At 40.7% G+C, this 22,816-nt stretch overlaps 2 protein-coding genes across 2 annotated transcripts; both read right to left on the bottom strand.

Moving 5' to 3' along the window:
• Positions 1–5,178: 5,178 nt before the first annotated feature.
• On the bottom strand, positions 5,179–9,626 carry LOC311050514 (pepsin A-like; the record flags this gene model as incomplete). Its single annotated transcript, XM_084064599.1, has 9 exons — positions 5,179–5,319; positions 5,428–5,526; positions 6,204–6,336; positions 6,454–6,570; positions 6,758–6,954; positions 7,059–7,177; positions 8,131–8,248; positions 8,942–9,059; positions 9,571–9,626. The coding sequence occupies 9 exons, from the start codon at positions 9,624–9,626 to the stop codon at positions 5,179–5,181; spliced, it is 1,098 nt and encodes a 365-aa protein (XP_083920725.1).
• Positions 9,627–10,864: 1,238 nt separating this feature from the next.
• On the bottom strand, positions 10,865–22,511 carry LOC311050513 (uncharacterized protein; the record flags this gene model as incomplete). The annotated part of the gene is made up of 17 exons (XM_084064598.1): positions 10,865–11,014; positions 11,310–11,408; positions 11,994–12,129; positions 12,221–12,337; positions 12,498–12,694; positions 12,804–12,922; positions 14,466–14,577; positions 14,869–14,986; positions 17,964–18,088; positions 18,571–18,669; positions 19,324–19,459; positions 19,577–19,693; positions 19,844–20,031; positions 20,142–20,260; positions 21,031–21,142; positions 21,747–21,858; positions 22,456–22,511. 17 exons carry the CDS (start codon positions 22,509–22,511, stop codon positions 10,865–10,867), a joined length of 2,112 nt encoding a protein of 703 aa, XP_083920724.1.
• Positions 22,512–22,816: the final 305 nt, after the last annotated feature.

Genomic DNA, 22,816 nt, shown 5'->3' with positions numbered 1-22,816 from the left:
AATATTAGTCTAGGAGGTGTGCCGAATTGTTGTTAATTTTGCCAGGTAGGAGACTGATAGTCTCCTTATGAGGTGTCAATTTGATCACTTCTGTGTATCGTAAATTGGGGACATAAAAAAGACAAGAGAAGAAAATGCAGGTATCTCACGCTGGTGGTACTGACTCCAACCGCAGCATTCATGTTGTTTATGCCGTTGCTTGGGCCAACAATGAGAGCAGTGCCAGAGTCAATGATGGCATTGCAGCCACCATTACAGGCCACAGTCTGTCCATTGATGATAATACTGATAAGAGCAATAGCAGAAACAGAATTAATATCCTTTGTGTTTTTCTGGTATCAACTTTTAAAAAGTGAATTGTATGATTAGAGTGGAATGTATTTTCACCTGTCCATCTGGACCTGATACCAGGTCTCAGAGGTCAAGGGGATCCAGGTGATCTGTCCGGTGTAGTGGCTCCCATCAACACCACCGAAGATCAGCTCACTGCCCTGCTCTCCATTGCTAATGAAGAGGGAAGACACATATTTTTGTATGGGAGGTAAATCAACACACACATTTAAATATACAGTACATATGCAGTACATACTTGACTTGCACATGTACTATAACGCCCGGAATTCAAACCCGGGTCTTCCTCGTGGAAAGCCAACATCTTAACCACTAACATCTTAACCGAAGGGAATTAATTTGCTGTAGCTCGGGGGAGATATTAGACTTTCAGACCATCAGGCTGAGGTTGTGAGCCACTCTGCTACATATACATACAGCGTATTTACAATTGTACAAAAAAAACATACAAACACTATTCCATACATATATTTACCATTGTAAACAAACACATACAAACATACTAGTTCAGTACCGGCTCAGGTAGAGAGAGAAGAGTTGCTGAGACACCAGGTTCTGCTGAATCATGTTTTGAAAGACAGGCTCCACATTGTCAACGGCCTCGGACTGGTAGGCAAGTCCAAAGATCCCATCACACGGCATACCTCCAAGAGCAGAATCCTCCGTCTGGGCGATTCCGAATGTCTGCTGGGCCACAGTAACCCCGGCAACCTGGTAACCAAGGTAATCAGTTAATGAAAGTTCCTATTTATCTTGTGGAGAGGCACTATATGCAGATAATTGCCAGATTTCAATTACCTCAATATTATCAATGCCCAGATATCCAGTCATGTAGCCTAAACCATACTGAATGGACAGTGACTGTGGGCCCCACTTGAAGGTCGAAGACTGCTGTGGGTTGAATTTCTTTTGGTTCTCTGTAAAACATATTGCGTCTTTTTTTAGCTGTACATTTGAGAGAAGGTAAATTGGACTGAGTATCAGACTTAATTGGAGTAACTAAAACAAGTGTCTTCACTTATGCGAATGCAAACTGAATTTATTTAGCAAACAATAACAAGAAAAGTGCGCTCCTCTGAACACTGAACACCGCCAGGCTGGGCTCTTTGTTCTATAAAGCTGGTAGAAAGTCATTTGACCAATTTCTGAAATGGGAAGGAAGGAGGCAAAGTGGTACTGTATGCAAAGTGCAAACGGGTGGTGCAGGGGTTGGAGCATAAAACCAGGGGGCACCCACATCAATTCTTGCACCTTATGACAGACCTACTGTCTGTATCTCTTTGTTAATGGCCTCTCAGGAATAAATAAAGTATTTTTTTATATTTTGACAGTACTCACGACAGTTCTGGCCGGTGCAGTAGACAGAGTCCACCCAGAGGTTGGAAGAGCCAGTGTCAATATGAACGGTGAAGGACTGTGGAGGACTGCCAATGGAGATCACCCCATAGTAGTACATCTGCAGGTGACACACAGCAATGGTGAAGGAAGTACTCAGATTTTTTACCAAAGTAAAAGTAAAAGACTGGTAGAAATATTTTGTTACAAGTAAAAGTCCTGTATTCATAATCTTATTTGAGTAAAAAACTGTTGGCATACAAAATGTGAAAGTATTCATTATGCCTTAGTATTAATATTCATTTGCATTAGTACTCATTTTCCCCCCAAAGTAAAAATAAATATGTCAAGATCTTTTAAACATAGCAGATGTACAAGCTCACAGTGTTTATACAGTATGAACACTATAAAGGACTGAAGATTAGAGCGATTCAAGTGTTTCCTGCTTTTACAATGTGGTTTATAAATGTCCCTTACTGTCATAATGTACTGTCATGATAATGAGACATAAAGTCTATTTCATTCTCAGCTGCACTGCCAATCTGTTATTTTTATCTGCTATTTTTGACGGTTGTACGATGAAGTGCACATTATGTCAAAGTTCATCATTCTGCTGGCCTGAACTTACGTTGTAATAATTGGTCAAAGGCTCAGTTTCTGTCTGGAAGACCTCAGCATTGGGATAGAACTTCTTGAGGACCTCCTGTGAAGATTTATGCGGCGATTTCATCTTGATCAGGGGCATCCTACACACAGTGAGAAAAGGATCAGTAACAAGGCAATGCAGGCCCTTTTTATTATCCTTTGCAGTGCAATGGATGAGTGAATATCTTAGTCTGAATAGCTTTGAAAAGGTAAAACAAAATAACTTGTCATTTCCATCGGAACACAATGGCAACATTGTCATCAAGCTTTAGCTTACAATAATTCAATTTCTTTACTTTGCACTATTGGGCTATTACTGTATACTTATATATCCTGATTGCTATATCATTCTCTCCTCATATTATGTACATAGGCCTACTGTCTTTATTGTTGCTAAACCTTTTTCTTGTTTTCACATATTATTTATTTTTTAAACCTGTATTATATCGTGTTATTAAATCTGTTGTTATATATTGTAATCACAGTCTGTGGAGCATGTCACACCAATATTTCATTGCTCACATTTTGTATAAGAGTGAGTGACAAATAAAACTTCTTGAATCTTGAATCATTCATACTATGCAATAATGCTCAGAAGGCGTATTGCTTCAGTCAGCCAGGTGGTTCTTACCTGTGGAGACATTCAGAGAGAGCCACCAGGGCACAGAGGACAACAAGCCACTTCATGGTTGTTAACTTTGCTGTTGGACAAAGAGAATGAAAATATGGTGAAAGACGCCATCCTTATATATACAGTCCATTGTGTCCCCAAAATGCCTTTCCATGTCACCAAATGGCATGATAACTTGGCGAGATATGGCCATATCTCTGACAATCCAAGATAACTAGTTTATCATTTTCTGAAGTGCTTTTAACATATTTACATTCAGATCAGAAGCTCTTTGCCAGAGCTACTGTACTGTATGTCTGTACTAGGTTGATATCAACATATTCTTGGGGGGGAAAGTGCTCCTTGGGAAGAAAACAATTCTCCTCGCAGCACAGGTCTCCGCCAGGCCAGGTAGTAGAAGTAAATCTTAGCCAATCAGGATGACAGGTACGTGACGTCTTGATGACTATAGAGATAATGTGTACCGATTTGCTTGATGTGTGGACAAAATCTGTAATGTAGAAAAATTAGGTTTTTTCAAAAACGGCCTCCTAGTGGCACTAATAGGCCAATGTAAAAAGGGTGGGATTTCTTCCTTGGCCTAGTGGGAAAGTGCGTGCAAAGTTTCACGGCAATCAACGCTGCGTTCATGATTTGAGGCATTTTGTTCAAAACGAGCCACTTGTTACTTTAATGCGGTTCATTTTGTTAATTTGGTACAAAAATGTACTCCATGAAGTGAAGATGTCGGAGGTTTTTTCTTTTTCTTTTTTTGCGATGAGTTTTTGATGGGTGCTCGTCATTTCCCCTGGGTGCTTTAGCCCCGAGGCACCCACAGTATCGGCGCCCTTGATCAAGATGTATCTGTCAGATGAGCACATTTTTCTAGTTCAACCCTGTGAAGAAATGCAATTTTTGGACGATTACATGCATTTATTTGATCTTGAAATCTAAAACAAGTAGAAAGGTTCCCTCAGTAGAGCCCAAATCTCAGCCAGGCAGCACACACCAATAACAGTACTTACACTTTCTGATGCAGTAACATCACTCTGTTAGTCTAACTTTTGATCGTTTGGTCAGTGATGTATGTAAACTTGCCACCATATGGACACTGGTCAACCATACTTACTGTAAGCCTTGAAACGAGCAACAAGTTCACCGAGCGTGTGCACTTATGCATGTGCTTCTTAGGGAAACAGAGCGAGTATCATGCAGGTATGGGTGTATGTGTGCACTGTATGTGTGTGTATAGATGTAAAGAGACTAGAGGCATGGGGCCGCTACGTAGCCCTCACACCTACATCGCACCGCCAATCCGACCAATATGATATATGGAGATCTCTGTATCTGTCAGGCCTTGCCCCTTTTATGCCCATTTCTGTCAGATAACTCACGAATATATTGAACCAATATAATAGACCAAATATATTGAACTAATATTATAGAATGAGAAGACAAGTGTGGATGTAATATTTTATTTTGGCGTTCAGGCTCTGCTACATTTTTCCTCCCTGCTCAGCACAATTAAGACAACCATCATTAACCTTTAAGAGCAGGGAGATAGATATATAATAACAACCCCCCATGGGGAACAGAACCAATAGCAGAGCCCACTGGTGGTGCTGGGGTGGTGGTGGGAGCAAACGGCGCATGACAACACCCATGACCACAAAGCGGACGGAACACAGATGTAAGTGAACTTAAATAACCCGCTCGATTGGACAGCTGACTGCGACGTCAGTGTATGACGTACTGTATGGGTCTGCAGGCTACGTATAATATATGGAGGTTCCTGATGTTATTAGTATATACCCATATATAGGCAAGCCCCCTTTTGTGCCCATATATGGAGCTGACATATTTGTTTGTGCCTGATGCCATGACAACATATTGAGGTTAGACATCACACTCCATTGGGAGTAGCTGCATTGGGAACTCCTTACTGTATATGGCATGGCTATGGCTGAGTCATAGTGACATAAGCGTGACGACGTAGTGTTCCCGCCGCCTGCCCTCCGGCCTGCCTTTCCTCCGGCCTGCCTTTCCTCCCGTACGCCAATTTTAATATAGGATGAGAAAAAAAATAAACATACATTTATTTCTTTTTTTTGCTGAATATATTTTATTCAAAATTTGATATCACATTTGTGTAAGTACTTTACAACCATACACGAATGATACAGTCCCCCATAGGAATTCATAGAATTACTGATTATCCATAGGGTTGCTTGGTTTGATTACACAGCCTGGGCCAGTCCAACGGACTTCGTCGCGACGTCAAAGATGGAATAGTACTGCCTCATGAAGACATCTCCCAGGATCCAGAACTCGCCACCTCCCGTCTCGAAGCCAGTGCTGCAAACATTTTCAGAGCCCCACTAGAGAGAGAGGAGGATGTGTATTTCACTCACAAAGAATTTGGTTATTTGAATTTTACTTGCATAATTATAGTCAGTGTGTACTATGTCTTCTCATCTGTAACTGACCTGCATAACATAGGCAGAGGCAGGGATGGTGAAGGCGTGTCCATTGAGAGTGAAGGTCACATCAGGCATGTTCTGGATGTTCTGGCAGCTCACTGTGTTCTGTATGAAGAATGATATATGTTTTTAGCAACAACAGTACTTTATTCTATTTTAACTTGCTTATGCAGTTCAACCTATAATTGTCTGTGTCTCAGAGCAGGGCTTTGGACAGTTTAGAAACCTGCCTACCAGTGACATAATCGATAGGCGGGTTTAGATATTTCTTCTTTTTTTCTATGCCAGAACAATCTCCATCGATGATGTCATTGGTAGGCAGGTTTCTGAACTGTCCAAAGTCCACCAATAAGACGCAGAGTGGGTAGATAGAAATTGTGCAATTAGTTATTCCTAATTTGAGTTTTTTCATTATTTTTGTTGTTGTTGTTGTTGGTGTATCTTGCATATACTTAATCTGTTTGTTAGTGTGTAGGGGTGAAGGGAGTGAATAGGGAATGTGGGGCATGCATCTACACCTGTTTTCTTAAATGAATAAAAAACAGTAAGGAACAATTATATGAAGATAAGGTGCTCCTTTAATAGAAATGAGCATCTTTACATAAAATCCACCATTCTTACCCACACTGAGATATAATTAATATGAGCCTATAGAGGTGTGCCAACTTGTTCATTTTGCCAGGAGACTGATAGTCTCCTTTAGATGAGGTCACTTCTGTGTATTGTAAATTGGGGACATAAAAAAAGACGTCCCCAAAAAGAAGAAAATGCAGGTATCTCACGCTGGTGCTGGCTCCAACCCCGGACCTCATGTTGTTTATGCCGTTGCTTGGGCCAACAATGAGAGCAGTGCCAGAGTCAATGATGGCATGGCAGCCACCAGAACAGGCCACAGTCTGTCCATTGATGGTAACACTGTCAAGAGCAATAGCAGAAGCAGAATTAATAGGAGTATCCTGTGTGTAGGCAAGGTTTTTCTGGTATCAACTTTTATAAAGTGAATAGTGTGATTAGACTATAATGAATTTTCACCTGTCCATCTGGACCTGATACCAGCTCTCAGAGATCAAGGGGATCCAGGTGATCTGTCCGGTGTAGTGGCTCTCATCATAACCACCTAAGATCAGCTCACTGCCCTGCTGTTCGTTCCTAATGGGAGCAGGGAGACAAAATATTTTAGTATCAGAGGAAATGAACACACACACACACATTTAAATATGCAGTACATATATAATACATATACAGCACTGTATATACTTGTACGTGTACTTTACAAACAGCATATTTACCATTGTACACAAACACAAACAAACACTATTCCATACTAGTTCAGTACCGGCTCAGGTAGAGAGAGAAGAGTTTCGAAGACACCAGGTTCTGCTTCATCATATTGTCAAAGACAGGCACCACATTGTCGGAGGCAATGGACTGGAAGGCAAGTCCAAAGATACCATCACACGGCATACCGCCAAGCATAGAATCCTCCGTCTGGGCGATTCCAAATGTCTGCTGGGCTACAGTAACCCCAGCAACCTGGAAACCAAGGTAACCAGTAAATGAAAGTTTGGTCTGGTGGAGGGACAGAATATGCAGACAATTGTCCGATTTGCCAAGTGGTCCTGGCTTCTCTCAATTACCTCGATATTGTCAATGGCCAGATATCCAGTCATGTAGCCTGACCCATACGTAATGGACAGTGACTCGCTGCCCCACTTGAAGGTGGAAGACTGCCATGGGTTATATTTCTTTGGGTTCCCTGTAAAACATATTGTGTCTTGTTTAGCTATACATTTGAGAGAAGTTAAAATGGACCGAGTCAATCAGATCTATTCTAAAACAACAGTCTTCGCTATACAAAATTAATTTATTTAGCAGTAACAGTAACAAGAAAAGTGCACTCCTCTGCAGCACATATCTCCACTAGGCTGGGCTCTTCCTTCTCTAAAGTCAGTAGAAAGTCATTTGTTGAAATGGGAAGGATGTAAAGTGGTACTGTATGTTTTGCAAATTGGAAAGGGGTGGTACAGTAGCCTGGTAAACCCATCCCACCGGAAATCTCATTTCCATATGATATCAGGAGTGAGTCTGGCATTCAGGCTTGTCTGGGCGTTTCTGCGGAGTTCATAACATGAACTCTCCAATCAGCGTCCTCGCTCATTGTTCTGTGATTGACAGCGGAGGTTGGCCAATCAGGTGGAACCCGAGTGAACCCGAATGGAGCTGAGTGCAGCCGACCAAATGTTTTATTCTCTGTTTTATTTTTCGGATAGCATTTAGTTGTTTATATATATGTGGTCAATTAATCATGACAGAGCCTATTTAAAAATAAAAATTGAGAGAACCGGCAGGGGCGGGCAGTGACACGCCTGTATCCGAATGAAGCAACCTATTTTCGGCATGGCCCTTTCAAAAGTCCCCTTGCGTCACGTTGCTTTGGTGGTGGTGGAACGAACTGCTGATTGGCTGAAGGGGAACGCACTGCTGATTGGCTGAAGGGGTTGTCAATCAACGGTACTAATCCCGCCCAGCTCCCGGCCACAGAAAAAAAGGCAAACAGGCCTGCATGCAAGACTCACTCCTGATATCTGCTTCCACCCGTTCCACATAGCAGACCTAGGCCTGACTGTCTGTACTGTCATTTTATAGGAACTTTCTCTCAGGGATAAATAAAGTAAGCCTATTGTTGTTTTTTAAGTTAACAGTACTTACGACAGGTCTGGCCGGTGCAGTAGACAGAGGACACCCAGAGGTTGGAAGAGCCAGTGTCAATTTGAAAGGTGAAGGACTGTGGAGGAGTGCCAATGGAGATCACCCCAAGGTAGTAGATCTGCAGGTGACACACAGCAATAGAGATGAGGTAACGTAACAGCAATGGTGGAAGTACTCAGATCTTTACTTAAGTAAAAGTAGCATTTTTGGGGCAGTGTAACCGCCCCCTATAAGTGAGGTTTGGACACTGACCAATCCTGCACCGTGATTGGCCAATAGTCTACAACGCAGTCTACAACGCTAACCCTTCCACAGTCAATGCAAATCTATACTTTTGCAAAGTCAGCCAATCACATTACAGCTAGTGTCATCACCACTAGCTGTAATGTGATTGGCTGACTTTGCAAATTCAGGACTGTGATTGGCTAGCGAAACACATGACACATGTGCAGCCCTATGAATAGCAGTATGGACTTAAAAAAAAACACTTCTATGTTTTTTTTAAGTGAATCACTTCCATCATTGTGATGACCACTGTGACCACACCGCCCACTTCACACTGGGTGTGATTTATTTTCTTTTTTTTACAGTATAGGGCTAAATTACGTGTGTATTGTAATAATAATCTACGTCTGCAAAGCAACTATTAACTCAAGTTTTCAAATATTGTAGTTGAGTATAAAGTAACATTTGAGATGTAGTGGAGTAGAAGTATAGCCTAATTCATTGTTAGTTGTACGGCCAATCTGTTATTTTTAACGGTTGTACAATGAAGTGTAAATTAGGTTTAAAAAAATAAATTAGGACTTACATCGTAATAATTGGTCAAGGGCTCATTGTCTATCTGGAAGACCTCAGCATTGGGATAGAACTTCTTGATGACGTCCTGTGGAGATTTGTGTGGACCTTTGCTCTTGATCAAGGGCATCCTACACACAGTGAGAAAAGGATCAGTAATAAAGCAATGCAGGCCCTTTTTATTATCCTTCGCAGTGCAATGGATGAATGAATATCTTAGTCTGAATATAGCTTCTAAAAGGTAAATCAAAATAACTTGTAATTTACATCGGGACATGATGGCAGCATTGTTAACAAGCTTTGATTACAATAATACAATTTCTTTACTTTGCATTACAGTATGTATAAGCTATTACTGTACAGTATACTATGAATTCTGTAAATCCTGTTTGCTATATTATTCTCTCATCATATTCTGTACACTTTCTTTATTGCTTCTAAATATTTTTCCTTGCTTTTACTTCTTTACTTAAAAAAAAAGTATTAAAGCCTGTTATTAAATCTTGTTATATATTATAAGCACAGTCCATGGAGCACTATGCCAATATTTCATAGTGTAAACTTGTATAGGAGTCAGCGACAAATAAAATCTCTTGAATCATCAAACATTTATATTATACAATAATGCTAAGTGGTTCTTACCTGTGGAGACATTCAGAGAGAGCCACCAGGGCACAGAGGACAACAAGCCACTTCATGGTTGTTAACTTTGCTGTTGGACTCAGAGTGAAAATACGGTGAAAGACGCCATCCTTATATACAGTCCATTGTGTCCTCAAAATGCCTTTCCATGTCACCAAATGGCATGATAACTTGGTGAGATATGGCCATATCTCTGACAATCCAAGATAACTACTTTATAATTTTCTGAAGTGCTTTTAATATATTGACATTCAGATCAGAAGATCTTTGCCAGAGCTACTGTACTGTACAATATGTAGTTGATATCAACATATTCTTGGGGAAAGGATATTGTAAAAACTTTGTGTACTTAAAAGAAGATAATTGAATAATGATTGACATTCCGAAATAAAACTAGAAAAAGTGCTCCTCGGAGCACAGGTCTCCGCCAGGTGGTAGAAGTCAATCTTAGCCAATCAGGATGGAATATGTCAAACTAGGGTGTTTTTATGATTCTGAATCCATTGCAATCATTTGTTTTGCACCAAAACCACTCCTTGGGCTAAAAACGGCCCAATCTCAATGGGCTTTTAACACAAAAAGTATACATGGCTATGGCCGTTTTTAGCCCAAGGAGTGGTTTTGGTGCAAAACAAATGATTGCAATGGATTCAGATGAACCATCTTAGTAACGGCCTGAGCATAAAGGAGAAATAATACTGTTCAAAATTAGGAACCGATAGCCCTCCTGCCTTCCTACTGTTTTGGAGTGTGGTGTTACTAATTCGTGGATGCTGTTCACGCCATATACATTTGAATACACGCCCCTGTAGCTTCTCCCAAAATCCTGGAGGTGGTGGTAAATGAATCATACTTACACATTCTGACGTAGTAACATCAATCTGCGTCTCTGTTTGTCTGTTTGTCTGTGTCGTGCATGCCTCTTTTTAAGTTGATCTAGCTTTTGATTGTTCGGTCAGTGACGATGTATGTGAACTTGGAGCTGACATATTTGTTTGCGCCTGATGCTATGACGACACATTTAGGTTAGACAACACACTCCATTGGGCATAGCTGTATTTGGAACTCCTTACATGGTTATGGCTGAGTCATAAGCGTTGAGACCATTTTAATATAGGATGAGGAAAACATCAATTTATTTCCCATTTTTGCTACAATATATTTTATTCAAAATTGTATACAACAGATTTACTATTACAACTTGGTGAGTTATTTTACAACCATACATGAATCATACAGCCCCCATATAGGAAGTCATAGAGTTATTGATTATCCATTGGGTTGCTTGGTTTGATTACACGGCCTGGGCCAGTCCAACGGACTTCGCCCCGACGTCAAAGATGGAATAGTACTGCCTCATGAAGACATCTCCCAGGATCCAGAGCTGGTCAATTCCACCGCCACTGCCAAGGCTGCCAAAGCCAGTGCTGCAACCAGAGCCCCACTACAGAGAGAGGAGGACGTGTATTTCACTCACAAAGAATTAAAAGAATTTGATAGTTCAAAATTTACTTGCATAATAATGGTCAGTGTGTACATGTGTTCTCATCTGTAACTGTTTGTATGTGCATGTGTGCGTGTGCGTGTGCGTGTGCGTGTGTGTGTGTGTGTGTGTGTGTGTGTGTGTGTGTGTGTGTGTGTGTGTGCGTGTGTGTGTGTGTGTGTGTGTGTGTGTGTGTGTGTGTGTGTGCGTGCATGTATGGGTGGGTCAGTGTGCATTAGAGTGTCTGTAGACTGACCTGCATAACATAGGCAGAGGCAGGGATGGTGAAGGCGTGTCCGTTGAGAGTGAAGGTCACATCAGGCATGTTCTGGATGTTCTGGCAGTTCACTGCGTTCTGTATAAAGAATGACATGAGTTTTTAGCAGCAAAAGCAGTGGTACTTCATTTTATTTTAACTTGCTTAAAGAACCTTTCATGCATTTTAACCTATAATTGGTCCTCATGCTCATAAGATAGCAGAAACCTGCCTATGAGTGACATAATCGGAAGGCGGGTAAGACACAGAGTGGGTAGATAGAAATTGTGCAATTAGTTATTCCTAATTTGTATTTCTTTATTATTTTTGTTGTTGTTTTTTCTAATTTTTCATATACTTAATCTGTTTGTTAGTGTGTAGGGGTGGAGGGAGCGAATAGGGAATGAGGGGCAAGCATCTGCTACACCTGTTTTCTCAAATGAATAAAAAACAGTAAGGAACAATTATACAAGGATAAGGTGCTCCTTTAATAGAAATGAGCATCTTCACATAAAATTCACCATTCTTGCCCACACTGATATATAATTAATATGAGCCTATAGAGGTGTGCCAACTTGTTCATTTTTAGACTGATACTCTCCTTTGGATGAGGTGTCAATTTGATCACTTCTGTGTATTGTAAACTAAGGACATAAAAAAGAAAAGAAAATGCAGGTATCTCACGCTGGTGGTGCTGGCTCCAACCCAGGCATTCATGTTGTTTATGCCGTTGCTTGGGCCAACAATCAGAGAAGTGCCAGAGTCAATGATAGCATGGCAGCCACCGGCACAGGCCACAGTGTTTCCATTGATGGTAATACTGATAGGAGCAATAGCAGAAGCAGAATTACCAGGAGTATCCTTTGTGTTTTAAAAAGTGAATTAGTGATTAGACTAGAATGTATTTTCACCTGTCCATCTGGACCTGATACCAGCTCTCAGAGATCAAGGGGATCCAGGTGATCTGTCCGGTGTAGTGGCTCTCATCAACACCACCGAAGATCAGCTCACTGCCCTGCTGTTCATTGCTAATGAGAGCAGGGAAGACAAATATTTTAGTACCAGAGGGAAATCAACACACACACATTTAAATATACAGTACATAAATACATATATACAGTACTTGTACTATACATATATTTACCTACATTCTACACAAACAAACACTATTCCATACTAGTTCAGTACCGGCTCAGGTAGATAGAGAAGAGTTTCTGAGACACCAGGTTCTGCTGAACCATGTTGTCAAAGACAGGCACCACATTGTCAGAGGCAATGGACTGGAAGGCAAGTCCAAAGATACCATCACACGGCATACCGCTAAGCTGAGAATCCTCCGTCTTGGCGATTCCAAATGTCTGCTGGGCCACAGTAACCCCAGCAACCTGGAAACCAAGGTTACCAGTAAATTAAAGTTCCTATTTATCTGGTGGAGAGGCAGAATATGCAGGTAATTGTCCGATTTGCCAAGTAGTCCTGGCTTCTCTCAATTACCTCGATAGTATCAATGGCCAGATATCCAGTCATGTAGCCTGACCCATACGTAATGGACAGTGACTCGCTGCCCCACTTGAAGGTGGAAGACTGCTGTGGGTTATATTTCTTTGGGTTCTCTGTAAAACATATTGTGTCTTTTTTAGCTGTACATTTGAGAGAAGGTAATTTGGACTGAGTCAATCAGACATATTCTTGAAGTAACTAAAACAACAGTCTTCACTATACAAACTGAATTTATTTAGCAGTAACAAGAAAAGTGCGCTCCTCTGCAGCACATATCTCCACCAGGCTGGGTGGAGTCAGTAGAACGTCATTTGTTGAAATGGGAAGGATGCAAAGTGATACTGTATGTTTTGCAAATTTTAAAGGGACGTGGTGCACGGGTTGGACCATAAAACCAGATGGCACCCACATCAATTCTTACACCCGTTCCACTTCCTACACACAGTCAAGGTATATAGAAAGAAGGTACGGTCATCTACGTCATTTTCGCTATCATGCAATTCCAGTCGGCAGATTCGTCGCACCATGGGGGAGCCAGCCTTGAGTTTGGTGAACTGCATTGCAGTTAATGAGATCCCGGTGGACCAGCTCATGAACAAAATATATTTCTGAACGACTGAGACCTTTGTAAAGTAATTGCTTCTGGAAAATAAAGGAAGACATATCACACATTGTTTTCAGCTGTGTTGCCTTTCGTTGTGTACACTGTATATGTTTATTGAGCTATCTAAAGAGCACAAAGTATGCGATACTGCAGAGCCAAAAAACAGTGTTGCCATGTTCGCTTATTATAAGCGACTTTGGGCTTATTTTTCTGTGAAGTTGCTTGTAAATATTGGTAGTTGCGGGTTGCGGTTTGTTGGGATTTTTTCAAAAAAATGTAATTATTTTAACCAGTGGTTCTCAATTATTTTTATGTCATGGACCCCCAAATTAATATGTATTTGTCCCTAACCCTCATCTGAAAATGTTTTGTGCCAGGGAGCCCCGTACCAGATTTGTGTTGTTAGAGTATTTCAAAAATCTTCACATTTTATTTCAAGATGTTTTTGAAAATAGCAGATCTACAAGCTCACAACGCGTTGCATCGCGACGCGTTGTGTGCTTGTAGATCGGCTATTTTCAATGTATACAGTATAAAGGTTTAAAGAGCTCATAATGGCCTAGTGCTCTATTGTTGCTTCTCTTGGGCTTGTTTTCCTAGACCTGGTTGCTTATCTCTCTCACGAAGTCTGGCAACGCTAACAGAAACGATACATGCCACTGTTTAGATATGTGTTAAAAAATATCCAATCTAAAAAAACTTTTATTGGAAAAAACCTGCGATATGTCTTCTTTTATATTCCTGAACCGATTATCTGACAAAGGACACAATCGTTCAGAAATAGTGTTTGTTCACAAGCTGGTCCAGCCGGCTACCACAGACTTCAATGTATTTCACCAAACTTCCCGTTCCAGTTTTGGCTCCCATGCGCGTCAATGGCGTCTGCCCGGCCCATAGGCTGACTGTACCTTCTTTTCTATATACCTTGCCCACAGTCAAGGGCTTTATGGCAGACCTAGGCCCCCTGACTGTCTGTACAGTAGTTTAGGAATTGCCTCTCAGTGATAAATAAAGTAAACCTATTATTGTTTTTTTAAGTTAACATTACTTACTACAGGTCTGGCAGTAGACAGAGGTCACCCAGAGGTTAGAAGAGCCAGTGTCAATTTGAAAGGTGAAGGACTGTGGAGGAGTGCCAATGGAGATCACTCCAAGGTAGTAGAGCTGCAGGTGACACACAGCAATAGATGAGGTAACGTAACAGCAATGGTGGAAGAAGTACTCAGATCTTTACTTAAGTAAAAGTAGCAATACCACAATGTAGAAATATTTTTTTAGCAGATCTACAAGCTCACAACACTTCACATCCTGACGTGTTGTGAGATTGTAGATCAGCTATTTTCAAAACAAAAAAGTTGTACGGCCAATCTGTTATTGGATTATGTTATTTTTAACGGTTGTGCAATGAAGGGTAAATTAGGTTTAAAGTTTGTCATTCTGCTGGCCTGGACTTACGTCGTAATAATTGGTCAAAGGCTCAGTTTCTGTCTGGAAGACCTCAGCATTGGGATAGAACTTCTTGATGGCGTCCTGTGGAGATTTGTGTGGACCTTTGCTCTTGATCAAGGGCATCCTACACACAGTTAGAAAAGGATCAGTAAGGCCATGCAGGCCCTTTTTATTATCCTTCGCAGTGCAATGGATGAATGAATATCTTAGTCTGAATAGCTTATAACCCTTCTATTATGTTTTCAAGTTTAAATACGTAAAAAGTACCCTTTACATTTCTTTATTGGAACAAGGCTTCATGATATCCTCAGCTATTTTAACGCAACAAAATTAATTACCACCATTTTAGTTAATTCTGATGGTCTCTATAAAAAGGGTGTTAAGGGTCAAATATGACACGGCAGAGAAGTTTGGCTCAATTTCCCCCAAATTGTCAATATTCAATGTTTACATGTTTGAGAGTTAGAGCAACTTGTCCTCAATTTGCATTTGCTATTAGAAGTAAAACAAAGTTTGGGTTTATGAAAAATAAATTACTTTTTACCCTCTTTGGTATATGGGTCAATTTTGGCCCTTAACACCACAGATGTTACTATCTTTAATAATACATTTTAGAAAACAAAAACAAGTAAGAAATAAATTAAAATTATTATTCTTTTATTTTTGGAGTTGAATGACCGGTCAAATTTGACCTGCTAACACCAAAAGTGTCAGCAGGTTTCTAACACAATGCAAGGGTTACAAGGTAAATCAAAATAGGTTGTCATTTCCATCGGGACATGATGGCAGCATTTTTAACAAACTTTGACTTACAGTATACTATGAATTCTGTATATCCTGTTTGCTACATTATTCTCTCATCATATTCTGTACACTCTCTTTAATGCTGCTGAATATTTTTCTTGTTTTAACTTCTTTATTTTCAAACCGGTATTACAGTATATTCTGTTATTTAATCTTGAATGAATGAATGAATAAGTCAGCCAGGTGGTTCTTACCTGTGGAGACATTCAGAGAGAGCCACCAGGGCACAGAGGACAACAAGCCACTTCATGGTTGTTAACTTTGCTGTTGGACTCAAGAGTGAAAATATGGTGAAAGACGCCATCCTTATATACAGTCCATTGTGTCCCCAAAATGCCTTTCCATGTCACCAAATGGCACGATAACTTGGTGAGATATGGCCATATCTCTGACAATCCAAGATAACTACTTTATAATTTTCTGAAGTGCTTTTAATATATTGACCTTCACATCAGAAGATTTGTGCCAGAGCTACTGTATGCACAATAGTTGATATATTCTGGGAAAAAGGATATGGGGAAAAAAAAAACACTGTGTGTACTTAAAGCAGCACTATGTAGTTTGGAGTATCAGTGGCCACTTTGGACACAAAAAACATGGCAGCCAACGTGTTTGACTTCATTACCCAAGAGCCTCTGCAAGCATGTCCGGCATATGTGATTGGCCAGTCTTCGCTTTGACTGGCAGTTCTGCCTTGGTGCCTTCATAAATGCCAGGAAGAAACTCATTGCCTCCCCTATACATAGTAATACAGTCAAGCCCCTTGCAGGGACCCTCCTGAGTCTATACATTTATGGAAGGATGATTGCTATCGCTTAAACATGTTACTTTTACATTTTGTGGGACATAATATGCTATATAGTTGTTAAAAAGTTATATAGTAATGCTTTAAGAATATAATTAAATAATGATTGAAATTCCAAAAATAAATCAATGTTTTGGATGTTACAGTTGTGCATTGTTACATTTGTATTCAGACAAGTTTAACACCGACATACACTGTGACCAGACCCCATGCAAGCATAACCTATAGTAGCATAACTTGCAAATTCTTCAAATGGATATTAATGCAGCTATATGATGCCATGAAATTGGTGTTCACTCTCCATTCCGACATCTCACCACTCCGACTAGTGGCTTCCGCGTGCGGTTAGGGTTAGGGTTAGGGTTAGGTATAGGGTTCGTCAACGTCGGAAAGGCGACATGTCGGAAAGGAGAAATGCACCCCATGAAATTGTGTTACCTGAGATGGTTGAGAAAAAAAAAAAAAAAGCTAAATTATATTTGTCCAAACCTGGAGGAAATGTTTCTCAATAGATCAGGCAGGCATGGGACCCAATTCTTTCCCAAGTTGTTCTTTATATCAATAGCTTTGCTAGAATAGCTCTTAATCCCCCCTCTGACCTAGATGTTTAACAACCTTGATTGATTTCATAAACTTGCCACCGTAATACACTTCACATAAAATCCGCCATTCCTACCCACACTGGAAATGAGCCACAAGTTCAAAGTGTGTCATAGGGGTGCGGGGTATATGGTATGGGTGTGTGTATGTGTGTGTATAGACAATACCTCACACACATTCTTGGACATCACAATACTATGACGCCAATTGGGAATGCATGTCCCTCCAGTTATGCAATACCCGTTGGACCAGATGTCAGAGCACCGGTTGTACCTGTTATACTTGTTGTCATTTAGGGTTCACGGGTCCATCAGGATTTGGGTCCGTCATTTTGGACCCTTGAAGAGCTCTACTTGGAGGCTAATCTATGATGTCACTACTGTAATGTCATATTGATGACATCAGGGATCTCCATATATGGGCATAAAAGGGACACAGACAGTCAGACAGAGGTTCTTCGCGATATACATGGCAAGTTTGAAGTTGAGTCAGTTCTCGAGATATGCGGACACACACACACACACACACACACACACACACACACACACACACACACACACACACACACACACACACACACACACACACACACACACACACACACACACACACACACACACACACACACACACACACACACACACACACACGCATTTATAGATAGATGAGAAAATAAATCTATTTATTTCCTTTTTTGCTACAACATATTTTGTTCAAAATTAGACATAACATTACATTTACGATAACAACTCAGACAGTTTCCCATTTGTGCAAGTACTTTACAACCATGCATGAATCATAGGCTACAGTGCCGAAACAGGAAGTCATAGTGTTACTGATTATCCATTGGGTTGCTTGGTATGATTACACAACCGGGGCGAATCCAACGTACTTTGCGCCAACGTCAAAGACGGAATAGTACTGCCTCATGAAGACATCTCCCAGGATCCAGGGGTTGTCACTTCCACCGCCGCCGCTGCCCATGCTGGCGAAGCCAGTGCTGCAACCAGAGCCCCACTAGAGAGAGAGGAGGATGTGTATTTCATTTTTGATAGTTCTAATTTTAGCATCAGTATACATTAGAGCAGGGGTTCTCAAACGTTTTTATGCCACGACCCCATATTATGAGGGATTTCTTTTGGCGACCCCATCAGAGAGCTCTTTTAAGCCACCCGCTCATATTGAACATAATTCCTAAGTAAATAGAACAGAGCTAGATCAGTTTGTGTGCCTCAGTTAGGGCTTGTGTGCGTTGTCTTGTTGCTGCTTGTTCTGGGTCGCTGTTGGGGGCGGAGCTGTGTGTGTGTGTGAGGAGTCAAGCCAATAGTTTGTTTGGTGGCGACAACCACACTTTAATTTTTTTTTTTACCGTTTCTTGATAAAAAAAAAGTCATATTATTTGGTTGCCACTGCGCGACCCCAACGGCACATTCCCGCAACCCCACTTTGGGTCGCAACCCATAGTTTGAGAACCGCTGCATTAGAGTGTGTAGACTGACCTGCATAACATAGGCAGAGGCAGGGATGGTGAAGGCGTTTCCATCGAGAGTGAAGGTCACATCAGGCTGGTTCTGGGTGTTCTGGCAGCTCACGGTGTTCTGTATGAAGAATGGTATGTGTTTTTAGCAGCAATTGTGGTGGTACTTTTTTTTTTTTTTAAGTCGCTTAAAGGACCAGTTTTTCGAACCTATCTTCATAGAATTGTCCCTCACTAATGCTCATTATAAGATCATGACACCATTTTGGTTTACTTGGTCTGTGTCTCAGTAGGGCTTTGGACTGTTGAGAAACCTGTCGACCAGTGGCATCATTGGAATAGGAGGGTTTCTTTTTACATTTTCCCCCCCTTTTTTAATCTCTTATATTTCGGCCAGCTAACTTTCCGGGAAGAGAAAGGCTGCAGTTTCTATTAGCTTAGAATCTCCATCAATTATATAATTTGTATGGCAAGTTTCTGAACTGTCCACATTCCATCAATAAGCAGTAATAATGCAGATTGAGTAGATAGAATTTGTGCAATCTATTAATGAGCATTTGTGAGGACCAATTATACTGTATGAAGATATGGTTTAAAATAGGTGAACTGCTCCAGAAATGAGCATCTTCACATAAAATCCACCATTCCTACCCATACTGAGGCATAATTAATAGGAGCCTTGGAGGTCAATCTTCAGGAGGTCCTTTTGATCACTTCTATGTATTCTAAATTTGGAAAATAAAAAAGGCAACAGATGAAAATGCAGGTATCTCACGCTGGTGGTGCTGCCTCCAACCCATGCATTGATGTTGTTTATGTCGTTGCTTGGGCCCATAATGAGAGAAGTGCCAGAGTCAATGATAGCACTGCAGCCACCGGCACAGGCCACAGTCTGTCCATTGATGGTAACACTGTCGAGAGCAATAGCAGAAGCAGAATTAATAGGAGTATCCTGTGTGTAGAAAAGGTGTTGCTGCTGTCAGCGTTTAAAAAGTGAATAGTGTCAGTAGAGTGGAATGTGTTTTCACCTGTCCATCTTGACCTCATACCAGGTCGCAGAGGTCAAGGGGACCCAGACGAGTTGTCCGGAGAAGTGGCTCTCATCATAACCACCAAACACCAACTCACTGCCCTGCTGGTCGTTGCTAATGGGAGCAGGGAAGAAACATATTTTAGTATCAGAGGAAATTGCATTTTAATATACAGTATATATATGTACATGTATTATACTGTACATACAGTATATTTGCCATTGTACACAAACATACAAACACTATTCCATACTATTGCAGTACCCGGTCAGGTAGAGAGAGAACATTTGCTGAGACACCAGGTTCTGCTGAATCATATTGAAAAAGACAGGCACCACATTGTCAGCGGCAAGGGACTGGAAGGCCATTCCCAGGAGACCGTCCGTGGACTCCTCGTTATCCTCCGTCTTGGAGATTCCAAATGTCTGCTGGGTCACTGAAATGCCACCAATCTGGAAACCAAAGTTAGCGGTTAATAAATGTTCCTACTTATGGTGGAGAGGCACAATATGCAGATAACTGTCAGATTTGCCAAGTGATGGTCCTGGCTGCTTTCAATTACCTCAACAGTGTCAATGCCCAGATATCCAGTCATGTAGCCTGAACCATACGTAATGGACAGAGCCTCGCTGCCCCACTTGAAGGTGGAAGACTGCTGTGGGTTGAATTTCTGCTTGCCCTCTGTAAAACATATTGTGCGTGTTTGTGTTAGGTCTGTGCATATTACAGAAGGTAAATTGGACAAAGTAAATCAGACCTATTCTTGGAATAACAAAACAAGTGTGACGTACAGTATGCTTATACAAACTGAACTGTTTAACAAACAGTAACAAGACATTTTTAAAATATTCGTTCTACAATGCCGGTAGAATGTCGTATGTTTGGGCCTGGACCACTGACGTAGTGGTCCAGGCCCCTAGGCTCAGTGTAGTCTGACAGCGTGTCGTGGGTTCGAGTCGGGGTCGAGCCTTTGCTGCATGTCACTCCCCATCTCTCTCTACCCATTTCCTGTCAGCCTACTGTCCTGTCAATAAAGGCATAAAAGCCCAAAAATAAATATAGAAAAAATAAAAAATAATGTTGTATGTTTGGCCAAGGGGTGGTGCAGGGGTTAGACCATAGAATAGTCCCCACTCCTTGGGGTGTTTTTTCTTTGTCACTGTATATTTGCACAGAAGTGAAATTTGTCCTCTGCATTTACCCATCCTATAACTACCAGGAGTGAACGCCATTTTACGGTGCTCAGGGAGCAATTAGGGGTTAAGGGTCTTGCTCAGGGACACACATCAACACATTGCTGACACCCGCATCAGTTTATGCACCCCTTATGACAGACCTACACCCCTTATGACAGACCTACACCCCTGACTGTCTGTAGGCCTACTGTCCTTTGCCAGGAATTGCCTCTCGGGGATAAATAAAGTATTTTTATTTTAGTTCACAGTACTCACGACAGGCGGTGCAGTAGATAGAGGACACCCAGAGGTTGGAAGAGCCAGTGTCAATTTGAACGGTGAAGGACTGGGGAGGAGTGCCAATGGAGATGATACCATAGTAGAGCATCTGGAGATGACACACAGAAATAGATGAGGTAACGTAACAGGTGGAAGGAGAACTCGGATCTTTTTTTTTTTTTACAAAAGTAGCAATGCCATAATGTAGAAGTAAAAGTCCTGTATTAAAATGTTTGCTGTACTGTACATAAAGTACAAAATGTAAAAGTAGCCTATACTGTACATGCAGAATGCCACTTTTTTTTAAAAAAGATTATTTTTTTTCTAAATCTTTCAAAAATGGCATATTGTCTACTCATTGTCTAAGCTCAAAACACGTTGCATTGTGTTGCGATACTTCAGCTTTTGAATAGTCCAAGTATAGGCCTTAATTAGTTAATAGATGTTTTGTAATAATAATCTAAATCTGCAAATTAGCTAGTAACTAAATTTTTCTAATTATTGTGGTGTGTAGAGTAAAAAGTACAATATTTAAGGTGTCTCCCGCTTCTACAATGTGGCTTACAATGTCGACCTGACTGTTATTCATTAGATAATGAGACAAACTAAAGCCTAATTCATTCTTAGTTGTACGGCCAATCTGTAATTTGTATATGTAATTTTTTGAATTGCACATTATGTCAAAGTTCGACATTCTGCTGGCCTGGACTTACTTCATAATCATTGGTCAAGGGCGCAGAGGCTTGGAACTCAGCATTTGGGTAGTATTTCTTCAGGTACTCATGTGGAGACTTCCGCTGATGTTTCCTCTTGATCAGGGGTATCCTACACACAGTGAGAAAACAATCAGTAATAATGCCATGCACCAATTCAGATTATAACCTCTTCATCAACTGCAATGCACTAATATTGCATTGCAAAATAGATGAAGAGGTTATAATCTGTTTTCATCCATTCATACTATTTTCACGATAGGAAACAGCCCCTTACTTTTAGACTTATGTCTTAATGTCTGAATGACTTAGTGTGAATAGCCTTGACAAGGTCAAACTAAATGGTTTATCATTTCCATCGGCTTATCATTTCCAATGGCAAGATTTGTATCAAACTTACAATAATTCAATTTCTGTACTTTGCACTACTGTATGTATACATTATGTATGCAGATTAATAATGTATCCTCCCATCATATTCTGTACATGCCCTCTTTATTGCTGTTAAAGGTTTTTCTTGTTTTTACTTCTTTACTTTTAAAACCTGTATTATTCCCTGTTATTAAATATTGTTAGCACCGTGTGTGGAGCATATCACCACAACATTTAATTGTGCACACTTGTATAAGAGTGAGTGACAAATAAAAACTCTTGAATCGTCAATCATTCATATTATACAATAGAGATTGTAGAGATGGCTGGTTCTTACCTGTGGAGACATTCAGAGAGAGCCACCAGGGCACAGAGGACAACAAGCCACTTCATGGTTGTTATCTTTGCTGTTGGTCTCAAGAGAGTGAAAATATGGTGAAAGACACCATCCTTATATACAGTCCATGGTGTCCCCAAAATGCCTTTCCACCAACTAGCATGATAACTTGGTGAGATTAGGCCATGTCTCTGGAAATACAAGATAACTTGTTTTTTGAAGTGCTTTTACTATTATTGACATTCAGATCAGATAAGATTTTTGCCAGAGCTGCCTACTGTATTGTACTGTAGTTGATAAAAACATATTCTTGGAAAATATTCTTGCGATAAGATTGCTGAATAATGATTGAAATTCCTTT

Source organism: Gymnoscopelus microlampas, assembly GCF_963454915.1.
Source record: "Gymnoscopelus microlampas genome assembly, chromosome: 8".
NCBI classification, from domain to species: domain Eukaryota; kingdom Metazoa; phylum Chordata; class Actinopteri; order Myctophiformes; family Myctophidae; genus Gymnoscopelus; species Gymnoscopelus microlampas.
This window is presented reverse-complemented; position numbering and strand designations above follow the sequence as displayed.